This window comes from Calidris pugnax, unplaced genomic scaffold (genome assembly GCF_001431845.1).
Source record: "Calidris pugnax isolate Ruff unplaced genomic scaffold, ASM143184v1 scaffold24, whole genome shotgun sequence".
NCBI lineage: Eukaryota > Metazoa > Chordata > Aves > Charadriiformes > Scolopacidae > Calidris > Calidris pugnax.
The window spans coordinates 3,670,701-3,695,577 of record NW_015090922.1 but is presented as its reverse complement, the minus strand read 5'-3'; the positions used below and the strand labels follow the sequence as shown (position 1 = coordinate 3,695,577).

At 40.1% G+C, this 24,877-nt stretch overlaps 1 protein-coding gene across 2 annotated transcripts in view; it reads right to left on the bottom strand.

Moving 5' to 3' along the window:
• RAB3GAP2 (RAB3 GTPase activating non-catalytic protein subunit 2) overlaps positions 1-22,406 on the bottom strand; it is a 44,278-nt gene extending 21,872 nt beyond the window's left edge. The window contains exons 1-13 of one of the 2 annotated variants that reach the window (XM_014950648.1): positions 22,256-22,406; positions 12,862-12,926; positions 10,703-10,826; positions 9,081-9,162; positions 6,857-6,904; positions 6,666-6,741; positions 6,418-6,519; positions 5,212-5,311; positions 3,020-3,118; positions 2,031-2,179; positions 991-1,070; positions 800-889; positions 177-316 (exon numbers count right to left, since the gene is read on the bottom strand). In XM_014950648.1, coding sequence (XP_014806134.1) covers positions 177-316; positions 800-889; positions 991-1,070; positions 2,031-2,179; positions 3,020-3,118; positions 5,212-5,311; positions 6,418-6,519; positions 6,666-6,741; positions 6,857-6,904; positions 9,081-9,162; positions 10,703-10,826; positions 12,862-12,926; positions 22,256-22,364 — 1,264 coding nt within the window. In that variant the 5' untranslated portion in view covers positions 22,365-22,406. The remainder of the gene's footprint in view (positions 1-176; positions 317-799; positions 890-990; positions 1,071-2,030; positions 2,180-3,019; positions 3,119-5,211; positions 5,312-6,417; positions 6,520-6,665; positions 6,742-6,856; positions 6,905-9,080; positions 9,163-10,702; positions 10,827-12,861; positions 12,927-22,255) is intronic. The other variant, XM_014950649.1, reaches the window with a different exon arrangement.
• Positions 22,407-24,877: the final 2,471 nt, after the last annotated feature.

Genomic DNA, 24,877 nt, shown 5'->3' with positions numbered 1-24,877 from the left:
CAACAAAACCCTTATGGACTTTATATTACATCTGCCTGTAATATTTGGTTTATAATAACACAATGTACTAAAGTCTTTCTTAATAATGGAAAAGCACTTAGAATTCTAAGTCTGAACATAAGAAGCCACAGTATTTTGAAGAACATTATTTGCTATACTCATATCCACTATCATACCTTTCCACATGCGAACTGCAAGTCCTCTTGTAACATCCAGTAAAATAACCCTTCCAAAATCATCTGTTACTGCTGCCAAAGTGTTACATGGAGAAAGACATATTCTTTCACCATGGCGACGGGAATCTGGAAGTCCAAACCTAAAAAAAAAAAAAAAAAAAAGTCAAGCAAAACCACTAGATACTCTGTTTACTATTTCTAAACTAAACCAAAAAAAAAAAAAAAAAAAAAGTCAAGCAAAACCACTAGATACTCTGTTTACTATTTCTAAACTATTTCTAAAGAAAAATAGGCATCCTATAAGGATTAAGATTTCTTCCTCACAGGTCTTCAGAGATAAACTTTGGGATTTATATTCATGTACTTCTACTGTCATTAAACTGTGCACACTGTTCTTTTACAGTAACAAGGAACTCACACACTGGAAATGAAAGAGACGAGTAATTTGTCCAGAAAGACAAACTGAAATGAAACAAAGCTGAAAACAAATGACCTCCATACTATCACCACTGCTTCAGGTTAAGAAAAATAAACAGGTTCATCAATTACGCACCTTTCAAAATAGTTCAAACAACTAAAACCATGAAAGATTTAAAGCAATTGGGACAGTAGGTAAAACTTACCTCACTGCCAATGGGGTTGCAGGTTCAACTTTTGGTTTCTGTTTTTGGGCAGGTTCTTCCTCATGTTTACTCTTCCAACCAAGCCAGCCACTTGCAATAGAAAAACACATTAGGAGAATCACACCAATGGTCCTAAAAATCCTCGAACTATTATGTAGCTGCTAAGCCAAAAATATTTTTTATGTTATTACCTGGCAGCATTAAATAATGCTGAAGTCAGTTTACTTGCAACTGCTAAGGCAACATGAGACAACAGTGGCTGGGAGCTACCCTGGAATAAGAAAGGAATGAAGTGTTTAGAAAGTCAAGAAATAGTCAGCTGTGAGCCACCCTGAAATGAAGGAACAAAGTGTTTAGAAAGCCAAGAAATAGTTCTTACACTGAACTCAACTGCAGAATAGTTTTTCAGGCCTCCTATGGACTTTCAGCTCAGAAAGCATAGCTTTAAGACTCTGCAAAATTTTAATTCATTGCCCCCAGAAAAGCCATTCTGACATCTCTTTACCATTTCAAAATCCTCCTGAAAGTCACTGGTAGCTCAGTGTGTTTGTCTGCAACAGAAGTTAGAAAAACCCTGTGTATGATTTATCATGGAGAGTTAGCTGGTGTATGGCTTTCGCATCCTTGCAAATATCAATGTAAGCACTTTTTTCATAAACATGTTGGAAAGGCAAATACAAAATCAAAATTCCAATTCTAGCATTTTCAATCCATTTTCAGTCCTGGTAAGGACAGCACATACATGGGGACTGAACATACACGACACACAGCTACATCACCATCCTTGTCAGTGTGCTACAGGTATCACTAAGCACAATTTGCAGTTTTCTTCTACTAGTTCTACTATATGGAATCACCACAGTATACTCAGGCCATGTGTGTACACGAACAAAGGCCTTCAAAAATCCATAAGATACATGTTTACACAATATCAGTCTAATTATTTTAAAACCTTATGTTACTTAATTGGCAGTAAATTAACAAATGAAAAAATAAAAAAATTACTTGACTATCACATTCATTTTAAGACTAGAATGAAAATTTCTCATTAGCAGGAACCTGTGGGAGGCATTACCATCACATCTACTCCAGATCAGCCCAGATTCAGAAGATCAAGAAGAGGGGGAAATGTCAGCATAAAATGAACACAGGAATACTTCAGAAACACCCATACAGAAAAGAGAGGGATTAATTATTCAAAGTTTCAGCAAGTCAGCTTTGTAGTACATACCTCCAGGGCAAAAAAGAAACCAGTGAAAGGATTGGATCCAACAGTAACGTACTGAGACATGGCAGGTGGGCTGTTCTTTATAGCTGCATTATATCCACCTATATTGGAGGCAGTCTTCATTTGATCAAAGGGACACAGTGTCATGATGCCTAACAAAAACATTAAAGTGAATGTCTTATACTTTTCAGAACAAAGGTACGCAACTGCTTTAAAGGTCTAAATGTATTCCTGCCTCCTTGACTGACCAGCCAGTGTTCAGAGAGAAAGGAAGAGGAGCAGCTTTAACCTCAGGAATTCCAAAGACCAGAGCAGAAATGACCTAATGTACTCAGGTTAATCATAAAGCACAGTCAGTTTGTTTAGAAGGAAAACCAAACCAAAACAAAAAAAAAAACTTCAGCAGAGTTCAGGAAGCAAAACACATCTATGAAATTCACTTCACCTGCCTCATTAGCCCCTGCTTTTGTCAAAAGGGTGGAAGAGAAAGGAAGCTTTCTGTCCCTCAGACCTGCCTGTCTGACAAGATCCTGGGCTTTTGCAAACTCCTGAGGAGTGAAAGCCTTTGAGAGCCTAGAAATCAGTCTGTCTTTTTGTGGAAAGGAGCAATCTCGAATTTAGTTTCTTTCTCTGCTAGGTTCAAAGAAGACCCATACCCTTTTTAACCTGCCTGCCAGAAAGTTCTCTAGCCTGGCAGAAATGGGAATAAATACATCTGATCCAGTCTCTCCCGGCAGTTTCTTACCAAACAAGAGGACAAGACAGCTAGAGCCGTACATCCTTTCTCCCCTCGGGTGGAGAGGGGAGGCTCAATCAGACAGTAAGAGAAGGTAAAATATATTTTTGATGATGGGTTAATCCCTACTACAGCCTTCTCCCACTACTTATTTCTAACCAGCCAGTGCCACTAAGTGTTCTCACCCCAGTTCAACAGCATTAAAACATTCAGTTTCATTTAAGCCAAATACTTGAAATTAAACAGAAATGCTTACCAATACTTGCATGGTCAACAATTGTATCCACATCTTGCAAGCCCCACTTCTTATAAGCTAATGGTGGAGGCTGAACATTCTCATTGCCAGATGCTGCAGCTGACAAAAGTTGACAAAACACAAAAAAATTCCTACTGAGTAAAAGGCAAAGTAATAGCATAGCAGAGGGAAAAAAATTTGATGCAATCTGAAGCCACAAAATAACCCAGTTTTTAAATAACATACATCTAAAAACCAGCTGATTTAAAATGGCCTTTTGAAATACATACCTTAATGAAATTAAAACATTTTTTAAAATTAACTGAATAACATTGTGTATGATATCTTATATATCTTATAACTATATCTTGTACTGGCAGAGAGCTTTGTTTTACTAGGCATTTATGGTTTAATATTCTGCACAATTTTAAAATGCTACTATGATTTATTTCTGTGGTCTGGGCATGTTTAAGTGGAAACTCCCCTGCCAAAGTACCTGCCAAGTCAGCACAGTCACTAGGTACATAACAACGTGAGGTAAGAATAGTAGTGAAACGATGACTGAAACTCTTCAAAATATCTATTACGACACACAAAAAATGAAGAATGACAGAAGAGACAGCACTGGCTGCAAGTATTACAACTGGCTGTAACTGCTTCTCTGCAGTGATCTCACTGAAAGAACAGAGCATGTCCTGGTTGTGAAAGTAGATGGGTATTTCTCATTATAGTGTCTGCCTCTTTCTTATTTGTTGCATGATTCACAGATTTACAAGAGCTTTGCCTTCTGCTATATTCCATGAAAATGCTACCTTTTCATTAAGAGGAAAAGAACAGAAATTACGAGATGGACCCAGGGAACCATTTAAGCACAGCATATCAGCATCTGAGCACAGGTAAAACCAGATGTCTAGGGAAGAGTATTAGAACAACGGTTCCTCTAAACCAGCTTCTAAAGAGACTTTCTCAGCCAGAGGCAAGCGCTAAGCACCCAGTAAACCTCCACAGGTTTCTTCTCCACTAACATGCCAGTCTCCCTCTGAGCCCAAGCCTTGAGCATCCACATCAATCTCAGGCAAAGCATTCCAGAATTCAACCTCAACCCTGCACAAACACCCATTTACTATCACCTCACTTCATTTCAGACCACTTCATCCTGAACTGGAAGAAAGAGTAAGCAATCCATTTCTACTGGCCATGCCCACACAATTCAGAGAGGAGCTGTCTCATCCCAGCAGCATTTCTCAGTTCTTTACCACTCATCCCTTCTCTGTAAGACTCAAGCCTTAGTTTAAGGGTGCTGCTGTCCCAACAGCTCCTAACGCTGTCCTACTAGCAGATCCATTGTGCTTCCCACCTACACCTAGATGTGGCCTGCTGTAAAGGAAACGAGATTCTGGCAAATCTGAAGTGCATTGAGAACCACCATCAGGAAATTCAGGAGAACAATTCAGCAACAGCACCCGTTTAACGTTTTATCTTACAGAACGGTAAGAGCCCCATAGTTGTGCTGTTACCCACACCTCCTCTCACCCCAGGCAACTGACCCTCTTTCCAAATTCGAGTACAAACAGGCACTATGCTAAAGGAACAGGATCAAAGGCTGCACAATCAAACCAGGAATCCGAATCTCTCGAGCATTAACACAAAAAGCTGTGATCATTACCGATATCACCATGACAGCATTATCTCTTCCCACAAAGTCCTCACTGGGAAGAAAAGCACTTCACTGACAGTGCAATCATCAGCCCCTCGGGACACGCTGTGGGTTACCCCCGTGGGCACCTCAGCACCACACAGTGGCACCCTCCCTCCCTCCTACCGAGATGGGAAGAGAATTGGGAGAGTGAAAGTGAGAAAACTTGTGGGCTGAGATAAGAACAGTTGAATAGGTAAAGCAAAAGCTCCATGCTTCTGGTATTATATATTGGTAAAAATATATTGGTGTGTTATCAACACTGTTTTCATCACAAATCCAGAACACATCATCATACCAGCTACAATGAAGAAAATTAACCATCATGCTACTCGGACAACTCAGGCTTCGAGAATGTTTACTGTAGAGGAAGAAATTTGTTTGCATGCAGTAGTTGCCTAGATGGAGGAGCAGGGCAGATATTCCTTGTACCTTGATTTGATATTTAACAAACATAAGTAAGTTTCATGTAAAGTACTAGTAACAGTCAGAAATACACATTTCCTCTCAAACATACCTCTAGCTACTTGATTGCGACACGCACGAAGGGACTGAAAGAGGCTGAAACCATCAATTGTCACAATTGCTGCTGGGTACAAGATACTCAGTTCTTCATTCTGTTGAAGAAAATGAGAGAAGGGAGACACACACACACAAAAAAAAAATAATCTGTTAGTGTTGTAACAGCTTCTTCTCTAGCTTTCTGTACTATTGACTACACGGAGATGAGGATTACATCCAGAGAGTTAAATCTAACAAGCCCCAGGCAACAGAATAAGGCAAAACTACAGAAATTCAGTATTAAGCCTTCCAATATATGAATAAGTATGTTATTTAGGCACATAATTTTGTATTTTTATCTTCTTTCAATAATTTTTATATTTGCTTAATATATTTTATGGCTTAAGAAGAAAATGCAAAAGTTACAGCAGCTTGTGAAGGCCACAGAAACCCAAGTTTATCTTGAATGCAAGAATCGAGGTTTTATGAGCCAAATTCCAGAACTGGATTAGCACCTGAATTACCACTTGGGCACATAAATGCTAATTTGGTGATATAAATTCAAGACTCAAACTCCTTAATGCGTCTGTTTTTCAAAACTGATCCCAAAATGTCATGCTAAATCACATGAGCATTTGTATAAAGCAAACTTGGAAATTTCTGTAACTTCATTAGTTTTCTGCATAAAGCGTGTCAATTCAGCCAAGGGCAAAGAAAGCTGACTTGTCTACTAAATAGCCTGAGCTCTACAAGAGCCTTCTCTGCAGGAAACATAATAACATGCAGGTTCCTAGCACCATCTCCTATGTAGATTGTTTTAATTTTCAGCCATCTTCTCCATTAAATAATTAAGATAAGTTCTTATGAATGAGCACACATAGCTCTTGGCACCTGTCCAGTTGCATTTTTTCCTTCCACCCATACATTATTGTATTTTGTGTGCAGTAATGAATAAAAAGGAAACAAATGAAGCCTTCCTTTGCAAGGCTATCACAGAGAACAAATCTACAGAATTAACCAAATACTCCAAAAAATAAAAAGAAATTCTGAATCCTCAAACTACACAGGCAGGAATACTTTAAGAACAAGAAATCCAGAGTCTCTTGTTCCAAGGAATTGTCCACCCATGAAAAACTGGTACAGGACATAAAGGATTCAGAGAGAGACTCCCTTCCATACCCCGTAACACTGCCACTTCTCTTTTGAAATAATCTGACAAAACCTGTTCTGTGACACCAGGATGCCTGGGAATTTCATAGGTTCTGCACTTAAGCTGTAGGACAGGATCTTCATTTAAAAGCTGTGCGAGAAGCAGGACTCCACTCTAGAAAAGAAAGAATAATAAGCATGAACATTTCCGCCCCTTTTCTTAGGGAAGGCAAAAATCACTACCCACAGAAACAGAATTTTTATAGAAATAGATATCTATTACAACAGCTTGCTCAGGGCCTGCCGTGCCGAGAAACAAACCTCGGTGTAAAAACGAACGTATCCAGAGGTGAAGCCAACGACAATGCAGGTCCAGTCCGGACGGCCTGTGGAGCTCCTGTGTCACAAAGATAGACCAAAGTCAAAACCAAATCCTGCTCTAAGCTGCAGACATGCAAAAGTGCAATATAAGGAGACTGATGATGCAGATACATAAGAATGTCAATCCTTACCTCTTCTGACTTGCCAAGGGGATACACAACACACTACTCACACATTCACTAGAAACAGAAAGATAAAACCAATAAGCATATTTTTTGTTCAATGGTGGAATTTTGCCCTATACAAGAGACCCTCCTGAGTCAGCATTTAAAATATTTAAACTGCATATTTATTAATGCAGCATACAATTTCTCAAATTCATACTAAAAAGGCAAAAAACACCCTTTCATTTTAAAGACGTTTTCAATTACAAGTTCAAGAGCGCCCAAACAGATTGCAGGAGTACTTTTTACACTTGTTAACCTTGTCTTTCATCGTTCACATTCTGCCAGTACTCCTCAGTAATGATTCAAGTTAAATCTCACATGCTTAAGGTAAATAATTTTTTTCTGATCTATAATGATATACCAAGAACAACTACTGTTTTTAAAAAACAACTGAACTATACTTATCAAAATAAATTTTTGAAATGCATTACACAATTAGGTAGATTTTATATCCACTACCTTTCACCACTTCATAATTTGAGAGCACTTGAAGAGCTGTCATGGTATTCCCAGTTAACACTGGGAATATCCAGTAACTGAGCACACTCAATGCCTGGCCGGCAGAGCACACAGAGGCAAGCAGAGGAGTAGGCCTCAATTTCTCAAATCAACAGTTATTTAACTGTTACCACGACAGAAAGTTTTACACTGTCTGGGGAGACAGAAGCAGTACAAAGGTTTTATGAAAAAGCATATAAATTCAAGACAACATCCCAAACAGCACTCAAAGCATAAATTTGATTATTTACGTCTCAGGTCACCTCCATTCCCCAAGGAGCTATTAAACAATCAGGCTAGACAATTACAGAAAAAGCAGCTTTGACATGAATTGCAATTCAATTACAACTTCAAAGCAATGTTCAATCTCAGTAAAATCTCATCTTCCAACAGCAAAGCTCAGCCACCACAGAACATTATCAGTTGAAGGCAACTTTGAGTAGGAAAAAAAAAAAAAAAAAAGAAAGTAAAGTCTTTCAACAATCTGACAGTTACTGCCTTACTCACACTTCCACAGAAACAGAACCCACACCTCCAGGAAACACTTGCAAAACTTAAATCAAGATGTAGTGAATCTAACTGTATCTATCTAAGGAAAGCTACATGTTCCATGAGAGCGTCTCCTGGAGATTAACAGTAGTAAGAAACCAACCCCCAGAGTTTTTTTTTCTTTTTTTTTTTTTTTTAATAAAAGATGACAGGGTAATTTCAGTGGCAGTAGGCAGAGGAGGGAAAAAAAGCTTAAAGAGATGCACATAAACCAGTTCAAATGCGTGTCAGCAGCAGGTTTATTAAAAAGAACTACGATTTTTAGAGTCTGGAGAGAGGCTGATTAAGCCACCACCTCTCGCAGAACAACAGAGGGCTGGAGCCAACAGGGAGCACACCCAACGGCAGACGGGAACCCAGGGCTGGAAACCTAATAACGCAATGCAAAATCCTCAAGAAATCATCTGCCTGGTCATTTAAAGACAGATCGAGCAGAAATATTGTATAAATAACAAATGTATGACCAAAGCAAATTTCCCAAGTCCACCAAATGACCGGGAGCCCAAAATAATTTCTAAAAGTGACTGAAACACTTAAGAAGATGTTTACAATGGAGGTAAGACATGAAAAGCATAGATAAGGTTCACTGCATCTCAAAAGACAAACACTTTTTCTATCACAAGAATGTCACCCACTGCTTAAAATTTGGAGTGACTTTTGATCAGAGTTAACTTTATATTTGCTTGAGGTTTTAAAAATTAAAAAACGTATTTCTAAAACAACTTGATACGTTTCCAGTTGCAACATCAAAAATTTCATCTCTACTATAAAAGGAGATTTTCAAAAAGGGTACATATAGGTTTTTTTTTTCCCTTCCAGAACAGGAACTTATAAAAAGCATGATAACCCAAATCCATTAAAATGTCTGTATTATATGCAAATACACTGATTTGCACACTCAGTATCTCTATTAGTTTGTATGAACTTGTCCTGCGATACCCCACTATGCAAGAAGAGAGACCTTTGCAGAAAATGTTTCTGATCACCCATGTTACTCCATTTCTGATTTGAACATTAAAATGCGTAAGACCATGAATGCACTTGGATGCAGGGGGAAAAAAAAGTACAAGTAAAAAGCATATGCTACTAATTATTAAATGTGAACCCGACATTTTAATCACAGCTGCATTTCAACACCTACCCTTCTTCAACATTCAGAGAGCCACTCCAGCCAACAGCGTATTGCATTTCCTCTTTTCCTTTGTCACTCTGCTTCCATTTGGCTGCCAGTAAGAACAAAGACAGCATCTATAACACCGTAATGTCTCGCATCTCACAGATCTGGTTCTCTTCCTAATCCTTATCTTCTGTACAATACATTCTACCACACTTAGATTAAGTATCAATTACAAACTTTGAAAACCCTAAAAATAACACTACATTTTTAAATAACTTCTCTAAAAAACTCCCATGTTTTCTTAAACATCTACATAGAACAACAGACTACTGAAATTCTGAAATACCTACTTTCATTTTAAAAAATGTATACAGTAATATCTACTTCAACAAATTTTAAAAGGCTCAATGAATGAGACAGGTATCTTTAGGAGAAAATTACTAAGCAAGGACAACCTTATTCTGGCACAATTACTGAAGAAGAGCTTAAACAAATAGAAAATTTTAATTTTAACCCCCATGAAAGATGTCGGAATCCTATATTGACTCTGACCATTTTTAATTATCCCATCATAATCAAGGTCAGAAAACATTACACACTGTTATTCCTTGAGTGCTATTACGGATAACATTTGATTGTTGAATCATCTCCCAGGTGCCAATGCACAACTAAAAAAATTAAATTAGTGTTGTGTGGCATTTGTCTGACACGTAAAACTTGAGACAGAGGGACACTCCTGCCACCATGCGGTGAGTTGCCACTGTGGAGTTCAGCAGCAGGTGAGCTAAACTGTCTCCTGATTCTTGATTGAGTAGGAATTTTCTGGGGAATATTGCTATCTTTTCATTTTCTGTGAAAAGTTAGTGACTAAAGTACATGGGTTTTGGAGCACACAGCTTTGCAGGGAACGGCACACGCAGCGTGACAACTCAGTGTAACTGTGTAATGATGCAGCTCTGAGTTTCAACAGTGTGGCTTTGTTTTAAAATGGTAAAATATCCCCTGTGTCAGGAGGTTCCCCTGCACCATGCTCACATACCACCAACTGTAGCTCTCAACAGCATCAGCACATCTGGTAACAGCAGCTGGCTGATCACTGTTCACATGTTACTAAAGGTACCTTTAAAAGAGTTCTGAGATCTCAGCTTTGGAGTAAAATATAAAGTCACCCATTCTTCGAGATGGAGAAGAATTTTCTATCAAAGGTGGATATCTTAAAAAAAAAATATCCACCTCAGTAGTCGCTCCTCCAAGTGACACTGCCTCAGATAGCTCATTTTTTTTCAAGGTCAAATATTTCTTAATGCCTAAAATTAACATAAAAGTTTTGTTTTGCTTATTGAGCACAATTAACGCCAATATCTCTAAGCATCATCAACAACTGGGTAGTTATAGTAAATATTAAATTTAATTATTCATGATAAAACAGTTTTCTCAGATCAAAATATAGATGAGACATAAAACAACTAACTTGCTGAGCAATACCCACAAAATGTGTGATGCGTACTATGCACCACTCCAAAATTCTTGAAAGCACGACTAGGGGGATCATCAGGTGGGGCAGGGTGGGGGACCATGAGGACATAATCTTGTCCTGATTATTATTAAATGCACTAGTATATATACTCAGTAGAATGTATACTTACGCACTAAAAAGACTGCTTTCTGTTCGTTAGCTATTACCATCAGGTCATTTGTTGGTGACAAGGACAGCACACAGTCCTGAAGCCAGTAATTTCTCTGGTTCCTGGAAGTGGCCTCCTCTTCTTCCTACAGGTAAAGCTTTAATTAATGTCTGCAACAATTTTTAAACACAGCAGCACCTGCAAGATCTGTGACAGCATTTTGGCTTCCCTCAATACCAGCACCAAATGGACTATTCCCTATCAATTCACTCCAACTGGCAGGAAAGGCCACGAGAAATGTATCAACCCTGCACTAATTCTATCTGCGTGTTTACACAACAGAAAACAAAGAATTCATCTTCGATCCTCAAAATTTTCTCCTTTCACCAGAGACACTAGAAGAATGATAAAGTTTTTTTATTATTATAGATTACATACTGGAAAGAATCGCTCTAGTTATGCTCATTATAATCCATACTCAAAATAAACAATTTATCCAAGCTTATACACTGACCAGCACTGAGTAAATATATGCATGGATGAAGAAAGTAAGCTGGCATTCACACTAACACCTGGTAGTAATGTGCCACAGGCTATCATCAGGTGCCTTCTAAAACAGGGAACTTTACAAAGAAACAAATTAAAACAAAGAAGTGCCAAATGTTAAGGGTTCAATGATTAGAAACCATTATTACAGATAAAAGCAAAACAATGGCATCTTTTTCCCCTCTGAGCAGAAAGCCAAATATTGGCTCCTGCCAATCAAAGGCAGAAAGTCTGTAACAGGTTTTGAGCAGTAAGCTGCAAGGTCTCTCAGAGATACTACTCCTGCTTTCTTAGCTCCAGCCTCTTGGCTCGATCACAGTGATAAAAATCACCTTCCCCTGTCCACAGTCTCCATTTCCCTCGTCACCTACCCAATCCTGCCTCCTCCTAGCCCTGCAAAACACTACTCCATCCTCTGGTACCACAGAGCAGCAATACACAAACAAAAAGCCCAACAATAAGGAGGTCTTTAGGAAGAGTGTGAACTACCTGGCAGAAGAGTTCGACATTTTAAAGAACGAAAAAGATTAGGGTTTCAATTTGGCAACACCTGCTGGTTCTATCAAAGTACAACATAAGTAGTAAACAAAGTATTTGTCCTCCTCATTAAGGAAGTTATCAACTTTACAGCACATCTTACAAAGATGTGGCCTGAGAAACACACTTATTTCATGGCAATTACAGGGGAGCCAAATGCACATCCTGTTTAAAAGTTTTTATACTCTTGTTATTCCCTGACATCAGCATCAGTGATTCATCCCTGGGAGACATCACGCTCATTTCAATCTGTTTCTCGCCTCAGCTGAAAAATCTGTTTCCCTGCTGAAGTAAGTACTTCCAAGGACATTGTCCAACTCCTTGAGCATAATTCCTGCACATTGAGATAGAGACAGCAGATAAGACTTTTGTTAGTTCCTCAGTCTACCTCCTTAGCACGCTCTAACACAGAACTAATCCAGCAATTCTGTTCAGATGATTCATTCAGGTGCAGAGGATTCCTACAGACACAGCTCCCCTGACATTTTCTGGAAGTCAGCTGGAAGTCTCAGCCTTATCCACAGTTACAGACCGGATGTGTTACTGTTAGTTGGACAAAGGGATGTTTTTCCCCCTTTAAAGAGCAACTGAGCTGTCCCATCCTTCATCTGTAGCTTGATTCCTCCTGTAATGCCACCTGCACATCACAATGTAAAAGGAGCACTACATGATCATCAGAAAGATGTTTGTGTTGTGAGTGAGTCATGATTTAGGAGTCTTTGGTTTATATTAATCCATGGCAGATTATTACAACTTCACTGCCATGCCCTATGTCTCTGGCTAGCTATAGGACAAAAAAAGATACCCCCAGCTGCAGCAGCACAGAAAGATGTGAACATATTCCAGTGAGAAGGAAAACTACAGAATACAAGAATATGAGTAATTATCACAATAGGTAACATCCAAGCTACATTTAGAAATAATTAAAGAAGAAAGGGACAAACAAGCAGTCACATTTAAAATAATGGTCCAGATCCTTCTTGTCTGGGTGATAACTATATAGGATAAAAAAAAACCAACATGCACACATACAAACAAGTGGAAAAGCCTTTTAGAATAGGCAAGTTCACAATGAAATCTCATATCTATGAACTTACAGGTTCTTGTAATTCTGCTTCATCCCAGGCTCCCCAGCCACCATCTTCCCAGCCTGTTGATTTGCCTGCATTAAACAAAAACAGATTTGTCACATGAATCCAGCACAGGCAATGAAAACACAACCAAAAAGGATTGCTGGTGGTTGTTTTCATTTCCTGCCAGTGCATTACAACTTCGTTTATGGCAGATACTAAATGAATTCTACAGAAAGAACCATGAAGTGGTAGAAATGGCTGTCTTATTTCCCTGTATTTACTTCCATTTTTGACACTATGGAAAAGTAGTAAAAGATGGAACCTAAGTACAACTTGGAAACAGGCGTAACTGTAAAATTAATTCAGACAGCTGGAACTCTGAGTAAGTACCATCTGACAGTGCTTGGTACAACACACCACTGATCCTTCAACAGGGCCTCTTTGCACTAGAACAAATTATTCAATGAAATTTGCCTTTTCTGAGTTTCTCACAGACATTTCAAGAGAGCCAAGACATTTCTCTAGTCTTACACAGGAAGCTGAAGCAAAGAGCGAGGGCATAAGGGGAAGAAACCCAATATGGCCACTTGACAAAAACTCTCTCCAGCAGCTACAGAGACCTAAGACCTTACTGCAAAATTGAAGCTTTAGCTTGATTTATCTAATTATTACTACTCCAAAGACCACAAAAGACCCATATTGTACGTATTAGGCAGCTACAGAGGGAAAGCAAGGGGAGAACAGGCTTTCTCCAGCCCTTCAGGAATCAGTGTATACGCCTCCAGATGTTTTACTAACTGGCATAACATGACCTCCTAACACATGACAAGACCCACATAAGCACAATTTTGTAAGAAACAGTACTTCTATACACAAGTAAAATATCTTCCTTTCCATAAGGGTGGGTTTTGTGTTGGTTTAAGTCAATTGCAGGTTCAGCCAATAGCAACACAAGTTCATTTTAACAGGGAATAACAGCAGGTGAAATTCATCTGTGACCACAAAACACCTGAACCCAGGATAATGCAGATCCCACCATCGCTCCAAAGCAAAATCTGAAGCTGTGGCCTCTGAGGGGAAAATGAGCATGAGACCCTTGGCTGTTCACCTCTTTGCAAGACAACACAGAGGAAAATTAATGAGACACTGATCAGTTTCAATTATGTCATTCAGAAACCCCTGAGAAACCACAGGCTTCCAAAATACATGAGAAAACAGAGATTCATGGAGCCAGGCCACCTTCTCAGTTGTCTTATAAGAGGGAACGTATCAGTCTTATATAAAAAGCACCTGAAATTCTTTCATCTAAAAGTACAGAATTTGCTGTGAATTTAAAAGCCTGGGCAAAGGGTAATTACGCACAAGCGTTCAGCAGTACAAGGCATACAATTCTCAACCACCACCATCACTGGGACCCTCAGCAGGTCAATGAGCACCACTGCAGCTCCACAGAAAAGCCAAGCACCTTGCCCTCCACCCAGAAGCACCAGCATGAAATCATCATCATCAATAAGACTCCAAGGCTTTTCCAATGATGTCTTTCAAGTTTTTCATTAACTACTTTCACTGCTACTTTGACCTTAGAAGAAGGTTAAATGCCATATCTCAAATTAGTTTAAATTTAGTTTTAAGCAAACAAGACTTGGCCATTTTGGGTCGTCAAACAGTATGGACAAGAAGGTTTGTATCAAGAACATTCCAATTTTATTCGGTCTTAAAACTCGTGTTCCTTTACCACCAAACAAAGGCAGAATCTGGCACAACAGAAAAGAAATCTGTATTTTCTCTGTTTAGGCAGATTTTTAAGCTTTTGTATGGCTAATGAAGACAAAAAAATTTAAAAAAAAACTATTTTAGCTTAAGAAATTTTCCACCAATGTTATTGAGAAGGTATTTCAGAGACCGTAGAAGACAAAATGCCCACTCCATGAATAACCTTTGCTAAAACTGAAAGGTCTGTACCGTCTACTAACGGGTGAGTCAGTTTTACTGCATCATCGTCAATACAGATCTGACTGCACAGTTATTTCAGGCATAACTATATAAGCAAAAAGCTTCCAAGTGTCGTGGTCTCATCTTGTATTTGAGGTTGAGAATTGTCTAGTGAATATAAAAGAGAACTATGGCAAATATTGTTGAATATAAAACAAAAGAAGAAAACAGTACCTAACTTTAATGTTTGCTTCGAGAAAGCTAACAAAATTTTACTTCTGTTTGCATTTTATTATCTCAACAGGTGAAAAAATCTCCTTCCTATAAAATTAATGGAGGAAAGGAATCTATCGTGTGCCACAGTCCAGAGAGAAATGTAACCATGTCCAAGAAACACAGTCAGGGCCAAGGCTGTCCCCGCAGCACAGAGCAGAGCAGCCTTCCCAAGAAGCTTCAGTCACCTCAATTCTGAGAGCGAACACAACATAAAACTCCAATTGCAAGAATTCTTGCTGCCTCTTTGTGAATACCTACACTTTCACGGTTCACTTGTACTGGGATGAAGCTAGATCAGTGAAAAAAGGATAGAAAAATGAAGTAATGGTGAGGCATCGTCCCACTGACAAAGCTGCAGTGATTTTTCAGAACTGTAACCTGTTCTGCAAAGCCACCATCTCCTCCACCTTACAAGGGTTTACAGGCTTGCTCCTTTGTGTCCCCCCTCCACACTGCACAGCTGTCTACCAGGGCTAATCAACAACACTTAACCACATCTGTCATTTGCTGGGTTTATGATCTTCCAGCTGCTTTCCCATCCATGCTTTAAGAATTTATAAAATTCATAAGCAATCATTTATCGCATTGTTACTTAAGTGCAAGAGTTTCAGATTTTTTTTCTATGTACATTTACTGCAACTCTGATCCCATCAGATTGCATAATTAGTGAAGAAACAGAAGCAGTTCCTTTTCTCTTCAGGTCAAGGAATTCTAAAAATAGTTTAGAATCTTCCTATTATTCAGTAACCATAGGCCATTTATTCCCAAAGCTCCTCTGACATGGGGACTGAGAAACATTTTAGGCTGTTTTGCCAGTATTACTAGGAAGCCCCTTTTGAGACTAACATTACATTTGTCTTCTCTTATCGCTTCAGGCATCCATAAGTTGGGGGGGGGGGGTAAAGATGATACGCACACTACGTTAACTCAACTAATCTGAAAAAGAACAACTTGAGCAATTTCTCCTCCTTTAGATGGCCACAATGCCTTTCAACAGAACAGAAGACGACAAAGCTAAAAATAAACCAGGTACTATATAGATTCTTCAAAATAATGATGTGAATTTTCATGGCTTACAGTTGTAACTTAACTCCAAAACCAAAGTTTGAGGTGCCACAGTGAGAGGGAAAGGCCAGGGGCAAGTTTTGTGATGTGCTTGCCATGTAGTACAGAAACAAATGAAACCGACTCCATACAAAACACAACACTTCAGCTCTCTTTCAGGTGTGACTGCTTCAGTCACAGCAAGAAAGAAGGAAGTCTATCCTGCAAAGGAGGTGCTACACCAGCAGAACATGCAGGTGCAAAGATAATTTGGACAAAGTACTCTGACATCACTCTATCACGTGTGTTGAGAATATGTCATTTAGTCTTCCTCAGATCTCAGAATGTATTAACAATGACAGATGTAACAGAATTCAGGTCAAGTGCGTATTTTTATGATATTTTACGTGAAAACTGAAAGAAAGGAGTCTTAAATGTGTATAGTGCAACGTGGAGAGGGAGGATCTGATTAAAGACCAATACAAAAGAGCTTGTCAGGACATTCTTCGATAGGAATATACCAAATTCAATCAGAGGGATACAGGAACAGTTAAGAACAACCCTACTGCTAAATGCAATCTAGAATTTGATTTTGTAATGTATTTTTTTCCTTTGTAACCCTGTTTGCAACTCTGAAATAAAAAGCCTGGCCTTCTGTATTTCTGAATTAAATTAGTTGATCCAGATAAAGCAAAGTGTGCAAGCACAGCTCCAGGGATACTGTTTAGAGGAACTGGGCTGAAGAGCACTTGCCAGGACGCTGTCAATGTAACAGGGCTGGATTTTGGAATTTCTCTGGATAAGAATTTCTCTGTCAGGCTGAATCCATCATTCCTACTGTAAAAAGCAGCACTAAAGTGTCACCTCGTAGCTCTGGACAACCCCCCCACAATCAAGGGGTTGACTTTTTTCTTCCCTAAATGGGCAGCAGCATCTCAAAGCTATGTGCGGAGCCTTGCACTGCTCCAACAGCGCTGTCACAGACGCAACTATCACTGCTTGGGAGTGCCCACAGCCCAGCTGGGTTTTGGTTCTTTTAATTAATTTCATCTAGGGAGATAAACACACTTGGGAACTGAAAATATCTGCGCACTAGGAAAGTACTGATTTTTTTTTTTATTTCATCTTAACGCCTCCAAAGTTTAGCTGGCAGCAGTCCCACCTGGCTCTGCAGGTCATCAAGTCTATCAAATGTTTTAAATCACACAGTTCAAGCTCAGAGTCCACTGGAAGAACAGAGACACACATCACTTCCAATAACTCGTAGTTAAATTCCTCAGTTCATAAAGATTATAGAAAATGTTATGTTCCTTTATTGCTCAATTTTCTGCTCTTTTCATTTAAATATGCATTAATTTTTAATGCTATAATTCTGTTATGCCTGTGAAGCTTTATCATATTTTGCAAATAAGATAGTTTGGGTTTTTTCATTCCCGTGTATGCCTTATTATGGACAGTTGTATAATGGAATTATTACTGCTGTTTTCTGATGTACCCAACACACAGCCCAAAACATCTTCAACACAGCAAGCTGTCAAATTAATGTAATGCAAATACCTTCTGTTTGTAGTATTTGCACATTTGAGACAGCAGTTTTCAAAGCCACTTAGCCATTACTTGGCTCAGGCTCCACTGAGGATTTGTGCCTTGTTATTACCATTAACTTTTCCCAAGAATCTTAAATTCTCATGCTTTATTAGTCTTGTTCATTAAAATAAGAAAAAGCATTTTTCTAGAGAGTAGAAGTATGGGAACTTCATATGAAGCACCTTTAACTAGCTTACTCCATAATATTGGGCTTTTTTTCAGCCACATGAGGCAAGATCCACCCCAGCACCTCTTATGCTAATACAAACAACTAAAAAGTAGCTGTATTTTGCTTCGCGGCAGACCTATGGTGACCTCAAGCAGCCTATGAACTTTCCCTAAGTGATTTCAGTGTTGCATTATTGGCAATCTTAACATACAATTGCACAATGCCAGAAGAACTACATGAGCCCCCGCCTCCAGCGTTTCCTGACCCGGCAGGACACGGGCACCCACAGAACTGACTTCACACAGGGTTCCAGGGAGAAGGACACCTTTCCTGTTCCTCCCCAGTGTACCAGGCAAGTGTATCTTTTACACAAACCAGACAAACTGCTGGGCTACAGAAAAAGATGAAGTGAAGCTGTAGCTGACAGGATGCTCCCCTTTATCTTTTTCTACTGTCGAATATGTTTAAACGTTCACCTGTACAAAGGAAGGAGAAAACATAATGATCAAGTTTCCTAAGAATAAAACAAATATTGATTTCTTTTTAAACTTAGTTCCCTACATCTTCATTTTATATATGTAGCACTTCGAGACGCCTTTTTAAATGGAATTAGAAATTGACCGCCTAGATTAACTTATTATAAATAAATGAAATATGCTGCTATGTCAAATATGACTAGGTGAGAAGGTACAGATTTTTTATTCATACTAAATATGAATAAAACACCCAACTTCAAGCTTTTATTAAAGTCACAGTATCACATAGTGATTTAGAAATGTATACTGATTGCATTTTCAGAAGCAAGCAAATTATTTTCATTTAAAATGTATCTATAAAAATGCTTTTACATTAATCACCCCAGTAAATACACCCCACTGTAAAATCAGTGCAGCAAATAATACACTCACATAAAATATTTTGGTTAGTATGAAAAAATGGCCAAAGCTGAAAGAGCGAAAAAAACTTCTTTAACCTTTAACTAAGAAACCAAAAAAGAAAAAAAGCTACAGTTCTTCTAAAAAAACTCCTAAACCCTCCACACTGGAGAATCTGGAGGCACCATTTCAAAAACATTTGTTATCCAAAATCTGACAGAAGCTTTTGAAAATTCTAAGCACCTAAAACATTAAGTTATGACTAAAAAAAAAAAAAAGTAGTAATCAATTTGTTAATTAAATATAAAAATATTTAACAAAGAGTATTTCAATTAAAAAATAAAAATATTTAACAAACATTCATTTTCAAAGCCACACAAGAAAAGAATTATATATTAAAGTTGCTGGTTCTCGAGTATAAAGTAAAAAATACTTAGACCTGTGTTTATTAATATTTATGTAATTGCTTATATGTGAATAAACACAGCTTAAGTTCAGTACAAAAGCTGTATTTGATAACAAATTAACATATTTTATTTGTTGAACTTATCAGTAAAAACAAACTCCTCTTTAGATTTTATTTTTTCCTTGAAGAGCAAAAATATAAAAGCAGATTAAAATTCAAGTTTTTAAACATACAGCTTTAGTAAACTACTGTTTTAAGACAGTACATTCTGCTGATGGAACAGTTTTTACTGAAGCATTCCCTGATAAAAAAAAAATGTTTATTTATATCTTGCTCTGTTGAAAATATTTGCCTTGGCTCTTTGGGCCATAAAAGTGCAATATAAACTTTAAAAATAATAAAAAAACCAAACCCCAAAAACTTGTTGAACAATTGCTTTTTCTTTCCTTGATGCACAACATTAGAAGCAGAGCCTTGTTTTATGTTCTCACACTTCCTCACTTAAACTTTATTTACAACACAGAGTTCTTCCATGTGAGCAATATAAAAGCCAAGGTACACAATGATTGCCAAAGAGAAAAGGAAGCAATTTTGCACTGCCACACAACAAGGCAGTCACTTACAAAGAAAAATGAATGGATTAGTATGTAGGTGAAAAAAATAAAGGAAGAGAGATTGAAAAACTGAATTATTTCCAGCCAGAGCAATAAACGTTGGTGCACGACCAAGAGAGCAGCAGTAACTGCAGGATCTGCATCATCCCACCTCCAGTTTCAGAACAACCTCGCAGCTTTGCTATTCTGTAGGTCAGGCCAAAAATCAGCAGCAAAGCAGATCTGGACGAACAAGTCTAAAGAGAAAAAGATTCTCCTGTTCCACACAGCTAAACCCTGTTTACCTCCACAGTTAACTAATTTCTAACTTCAGACACCTCTACAAACTGTAACAGTGTTTCTCCCTGTCAGAGATGAATGCATTAAGGATTTCTGCTTCAAAATGACTAATTTATAATCTTATGTAGAAGTCACTTTGGGAATTCACAATTGCTTACATTTATGTTCATTTATCCTGAGCCATGAAAACAGCTGTGGTATCAAAAAATTACGGGCACAAATCCAAAAGATTTCAAAAAATCTAAACAAAAAGCATTTTGAAAAATACTTGATTCTGATACTCTGCCTCGATGACTGAATAAGCAAATACAAAAATAGTCCAGAGCACTGCCAACTGATCAAAATGGAAGAACAACACGTTTTAGAACATGCATCTTTTTTGTTTCTATCACTTTTGTGGTTTTGCAACATACTAAATGTTTTCTCTCTTTACAGCTGCCATTTGATAAATCCACTCCAACAAAGTATCCAAAAGTTATCTTACACAAACTTGTCTCTTATGTACCACCAAGTATGTGAGAAATATTTTAATTTCTTTCAGTACATACTTTTAGAAACACAAACACATTACAATCTTTTGTTCTTCAGTACTCAAGAGGCACCAACAGCACCCTACTGGTTCCAGAACCCCTCCTTTAGATATGGATGATACCGAAAGAACAACCATAAAGAATCTCTACGCATTTTTCAGAGCATTATTAGAGCCAAACAACAAGTACAAGTAGCAGCGTGTAACTGTTTTCTACCAAAAGTTTTGGACAATGAAGGCTGACTGTATAAACTTCTTCAAGAATTACTTTCTTCCGAGTGCATTTTAACAACAAAGTAAATTAAATTCAATCTTGAACACAAAGAGAAAGTAATAATAAAATACAACAACATGCATACAGAAGTTTTAGTGGTAAAGTTTGCAAGCTGAACATATAGTGTACTTTTAAAACTTTTTCACAATTGTTGTGTCATCTTTATACCAGGATCTGTAGTGACAGCGCAAGGACAAACGATTTTAAACTGGAAGCAGGTAAATTTAGATTGAATATAAGAAAGAAACTTTTAAAACGAAGGGGGTGAAACACCGGAACAAGTTGCCCAGAGAAGCTGTGGCTGACTCATCCCTGGAGGTGTTCAACCTGGAGGTCCCAGGTTGGACAGGCTCTGAGCAACCTGGTCTAGTGAAAGATGTCCCTGCCCAGGACAGGGGGGCCAGACTAGATGTCTTTAAAGTTCCCTTCCAACACAAACCATCCAATGATCCATCTCTCTTTTAATTCCCCCACAGACCTTTTAAACTCTTTAAATAAGCACCATGCTGCTTTCTCTCATAGCTCTGTTCACGACTGACAGGACTTTACAAGTATCCTCATTAACCTCTTCAAAAACTTCCCTTCCGTGCTGATGCCAGAAAAATCACTCAAATACAGTTAACACAGTAGGGCACTACAAACACACAGGCCACCGTTTCATTTCCCTGCACTGTTTGTCTTGGGCATGGGATCTGTCGGTCCTTCTCCGCTGAGCACACAGCTCCTGTGCCAGGCAGCTCAGCTTTCTCTGGGCACTGCCTCACGCAACAGAAATCTGGCCCACAACCTCGGACTGCAGCTGCTGTAAGAGACACTGCCTTCTCATTTAACCCGCTAAACTAAATATTCAGTACACTTTAAGCACGTTTTGCGTTATTAGACGACCCCGCACACACAGCGTTCGTTAACTTTGCTAGAGCAGCTTCAGACAGCTGCACTCGCCTAGCAAGAAAACATCAAACTTTCGTCTGGAAGCTGGCGGCACACGGGATCCACGGCCCAAGAGCTTCACCTACACACCCCGGGGTACGGGCCGACACCCGTGAGCAGCCGGACACCGGAAACTTCTGGGCAGCAGCGAAATCTGAACTTGTAGATGGGAGATGCGGCAGCTGGGGCAGGACACCCGCCCTTTATCGCGGTAACGATGCCGGGCACTCAGCTATCCGCCGTTACCCCCTGCACACCCTTCAGGGACGGGCAGCCCAGAGCCCAACCGGCACCCCCGGCCTCACCGCCCCGGCTGCGGCCACCGGGCCGGGACAGTCCCCCATCGCCGGGGCAGCTGTCGGCGGAAGGGCTGAGACTCCCGCCGCACGGAGCCCCGAGAGGGCCGAGGGTCACCGCCCCCCGCACCCGTCCCGTCGGACTGGGCCGGACCCAGGCCGGGCCGGTCCCCCTGCTCCTCCCCGCACAGGCGGGCCGGGACCCACCGCTCTCCTTGCCGGCCGCGGCGCTGCCCTGGCGGCGGTGGGGGCAGAGGAAGTCACGAGCCGCCTCCAGGTCCTGGAAGTGGCCGAAGGGGACCAGGGCGCAGGACATGGTGCTGCCGCCGCCGCCACCCAACCCGGAAACGGCCACCGACTTCCCTCACGCCCGGCGCCGCGCGGCCTCGCGCAGGGCGCATGCGCGGGAAGGCGGGGCCGCGCCTCTCCTCCCCCGCTGCCACTTCCGGTCGCGCCGGGCCGGGGGGAGCAGCGAGGGATGCGGCGGTCCTTCGCCACCGGGCAGTCGCAAAACAAGCGTCCCAGCGGAGGGGCAGCGGGAGGCTCCTGAGGAGAATAGCGGCCTACGCGCCCGGTTGTTATCCCTGGTCCTTGCGGCCGCAGCGGGACGGGGCCGCTGGGAGGGCCTTGTCCCGGAGCGGCGCGGCGTGGCTGGAAGCTGCCCTGTGCCTGCGGCCCTCGGGGCTGGCCCTGCTCACGGCCCCGGGTGCCGGCACCAGCGGGTGGCCGTGGGCGCCCGGGCCCGGCGAACTCCGGAGGAAGAACGGCCGCCGAGCCCGGTGCTCGGGGCCAACTCCTCGGTCAGTCCGTGGCAGTAGCTGGCACGTGAGAGCTGCACTGGCGGCAAGGCCTGTGTACCTGGTACGATTCCCCTGCCAGCCTGGGGCTAAAGGAAGGTGCCCTGAGATGCTGATGCCATTTCATCATCCAGGCCTGAGGGTGAAACCAGATGGGGCCAAAATGCCCGTATTACCCTGATGGATAGGGAACACCTTCAACGGGTAGTGAGAACAGGGTTTCTTTCAATCTTAATTGCTCTTGCAAATAGAAAACTTTTGTTTGAGCTTAATGTCAACCAATTTCTATTCCTTCCCTGGGCACTGAGGCATCTTGGTGGGAGCAGTGATTGTGACGAGTGAGATTTGCCATGGGGTGCCATCAGTTCAGTGTTGCAGCTGGCCCACAGCCTCAAAATCTCCCCCTAGGGCAAGAAGAGAAAGGGTATGTGTAAGAAGAACACTAAAGGATGTTCTGTGGACCCCAAAGAAACAGGAATTGCCCTGTCCACAGGCTTTTACAAATTTTTAATGGATCTGACTTTACAGTTTTGTTTTTTTAATATAAACCCCTGCTGCTTGCTTTCACACAGATGTCTTATTTGGTAGATAACAATGCATGTGTGTATTTAGTAGTTAAAAGTAGAAACGATGGAGCAAGTAGTCCAAGTCATTCTGAAAGTTTGGTTTGTGGTTGAGGTTTTTTGGGTGGTCTCCTTCTAAGACCGAACACATTTTTCCTAAGAGAAGTTTCATTCCAAACTGGGATCCATTCAGACTTTCCGGAAGGCACACACTGTAACAGGCTATACACTCTAGAAAATCTCTGATTTTCAAAGAAACTGGCTTTAACTTATCCTGGTAACTTTTTAATGCTTCAGCTGTTCTGTTTTGCTGCAGTAATCGGGACCCAATAGCATTTTTGCCCTCAAGAAAAGGAGGCACGTCTTGTTTTTATGTTTAAAATCTGTGGCTCTTTAGGCAATACACGGGTTAGGCTTCAATTTAAGCAGATGAATGACCCCATGGCTATTCAATACAGAGTTGTTGAATTCTGTTTTTCTGAACAGGCATAAAATTACATGCTGTGCACCAAAAGGAAAGAGGCTCTTCAAAAATAAGGTCACCGTGTGGGAAAGGTTGAAAGCAACTGGCGTGAAGGAATGGCTAATGACTTTGAAGATGTTCTAATTAAACATGTAAAGCTAGTGGGGAAAAAATATTTAATGACGTTTTAGATGTGTAACGTGCAAAGTCACTAGTAATGTCAAGTGAATAAATAAAGGAGTATGCAAGAAATTAAGAACCTGGTTTGTCGTTCTCTAGTGACGCTTCCATCACATTATGAAAATGTCCTTATTTAGAGACTAGTGAACTGTGTAAGATACTGTCATATCCCGGCCTGGTTTGCTGCACAGAGACGTCACCTTACAAAGCTGCCAAGACACTAATTAATGCATAAAATAAGGCAATGAATAATGCAGCAAATGCATTAATATTTCAAGGCAGGGTTGAGCCCTGATGAACTCACGTTATCACTTTGCTACTGAATTACCTGTTGTGTTTGCTGTACCTTCTTCAATACTTAAGTATTCATTTTAATTATATGGGATGCTACTACAAGAACGCTTTGAAAAATCTGTCATAAATATTAATCAAAGTTCTTGAAGCCATTCAAATAAATGATTAATATCCAAAATTAACAATACATTTACAGTAACGATACTTTGCATTTACACAGGTCCTGCCATTTGCAGAACTTGATGCTGTTGACAAAAATGTGTAATTATGGATATGAGGGATTTTCACTTGGGAAAATGAAGGTAATGACAGATTAAGTGATTTGCTCGGGGTCATACTGGGAGTAATGTTCTGCTTATATCATCATCTGTGGTGATCTCCACCTGCCGTTCATTCATGCTCGTTAGCATAAATGAGTGTGATTATTCTATCATTTGGTCTTTGATAAGAAGTGAAAATGAAACCAGCAATTAGTAATAGTTACAGCAAAAGCATCTGTACCATAATGTCAGCATAATATGAACTACCACCG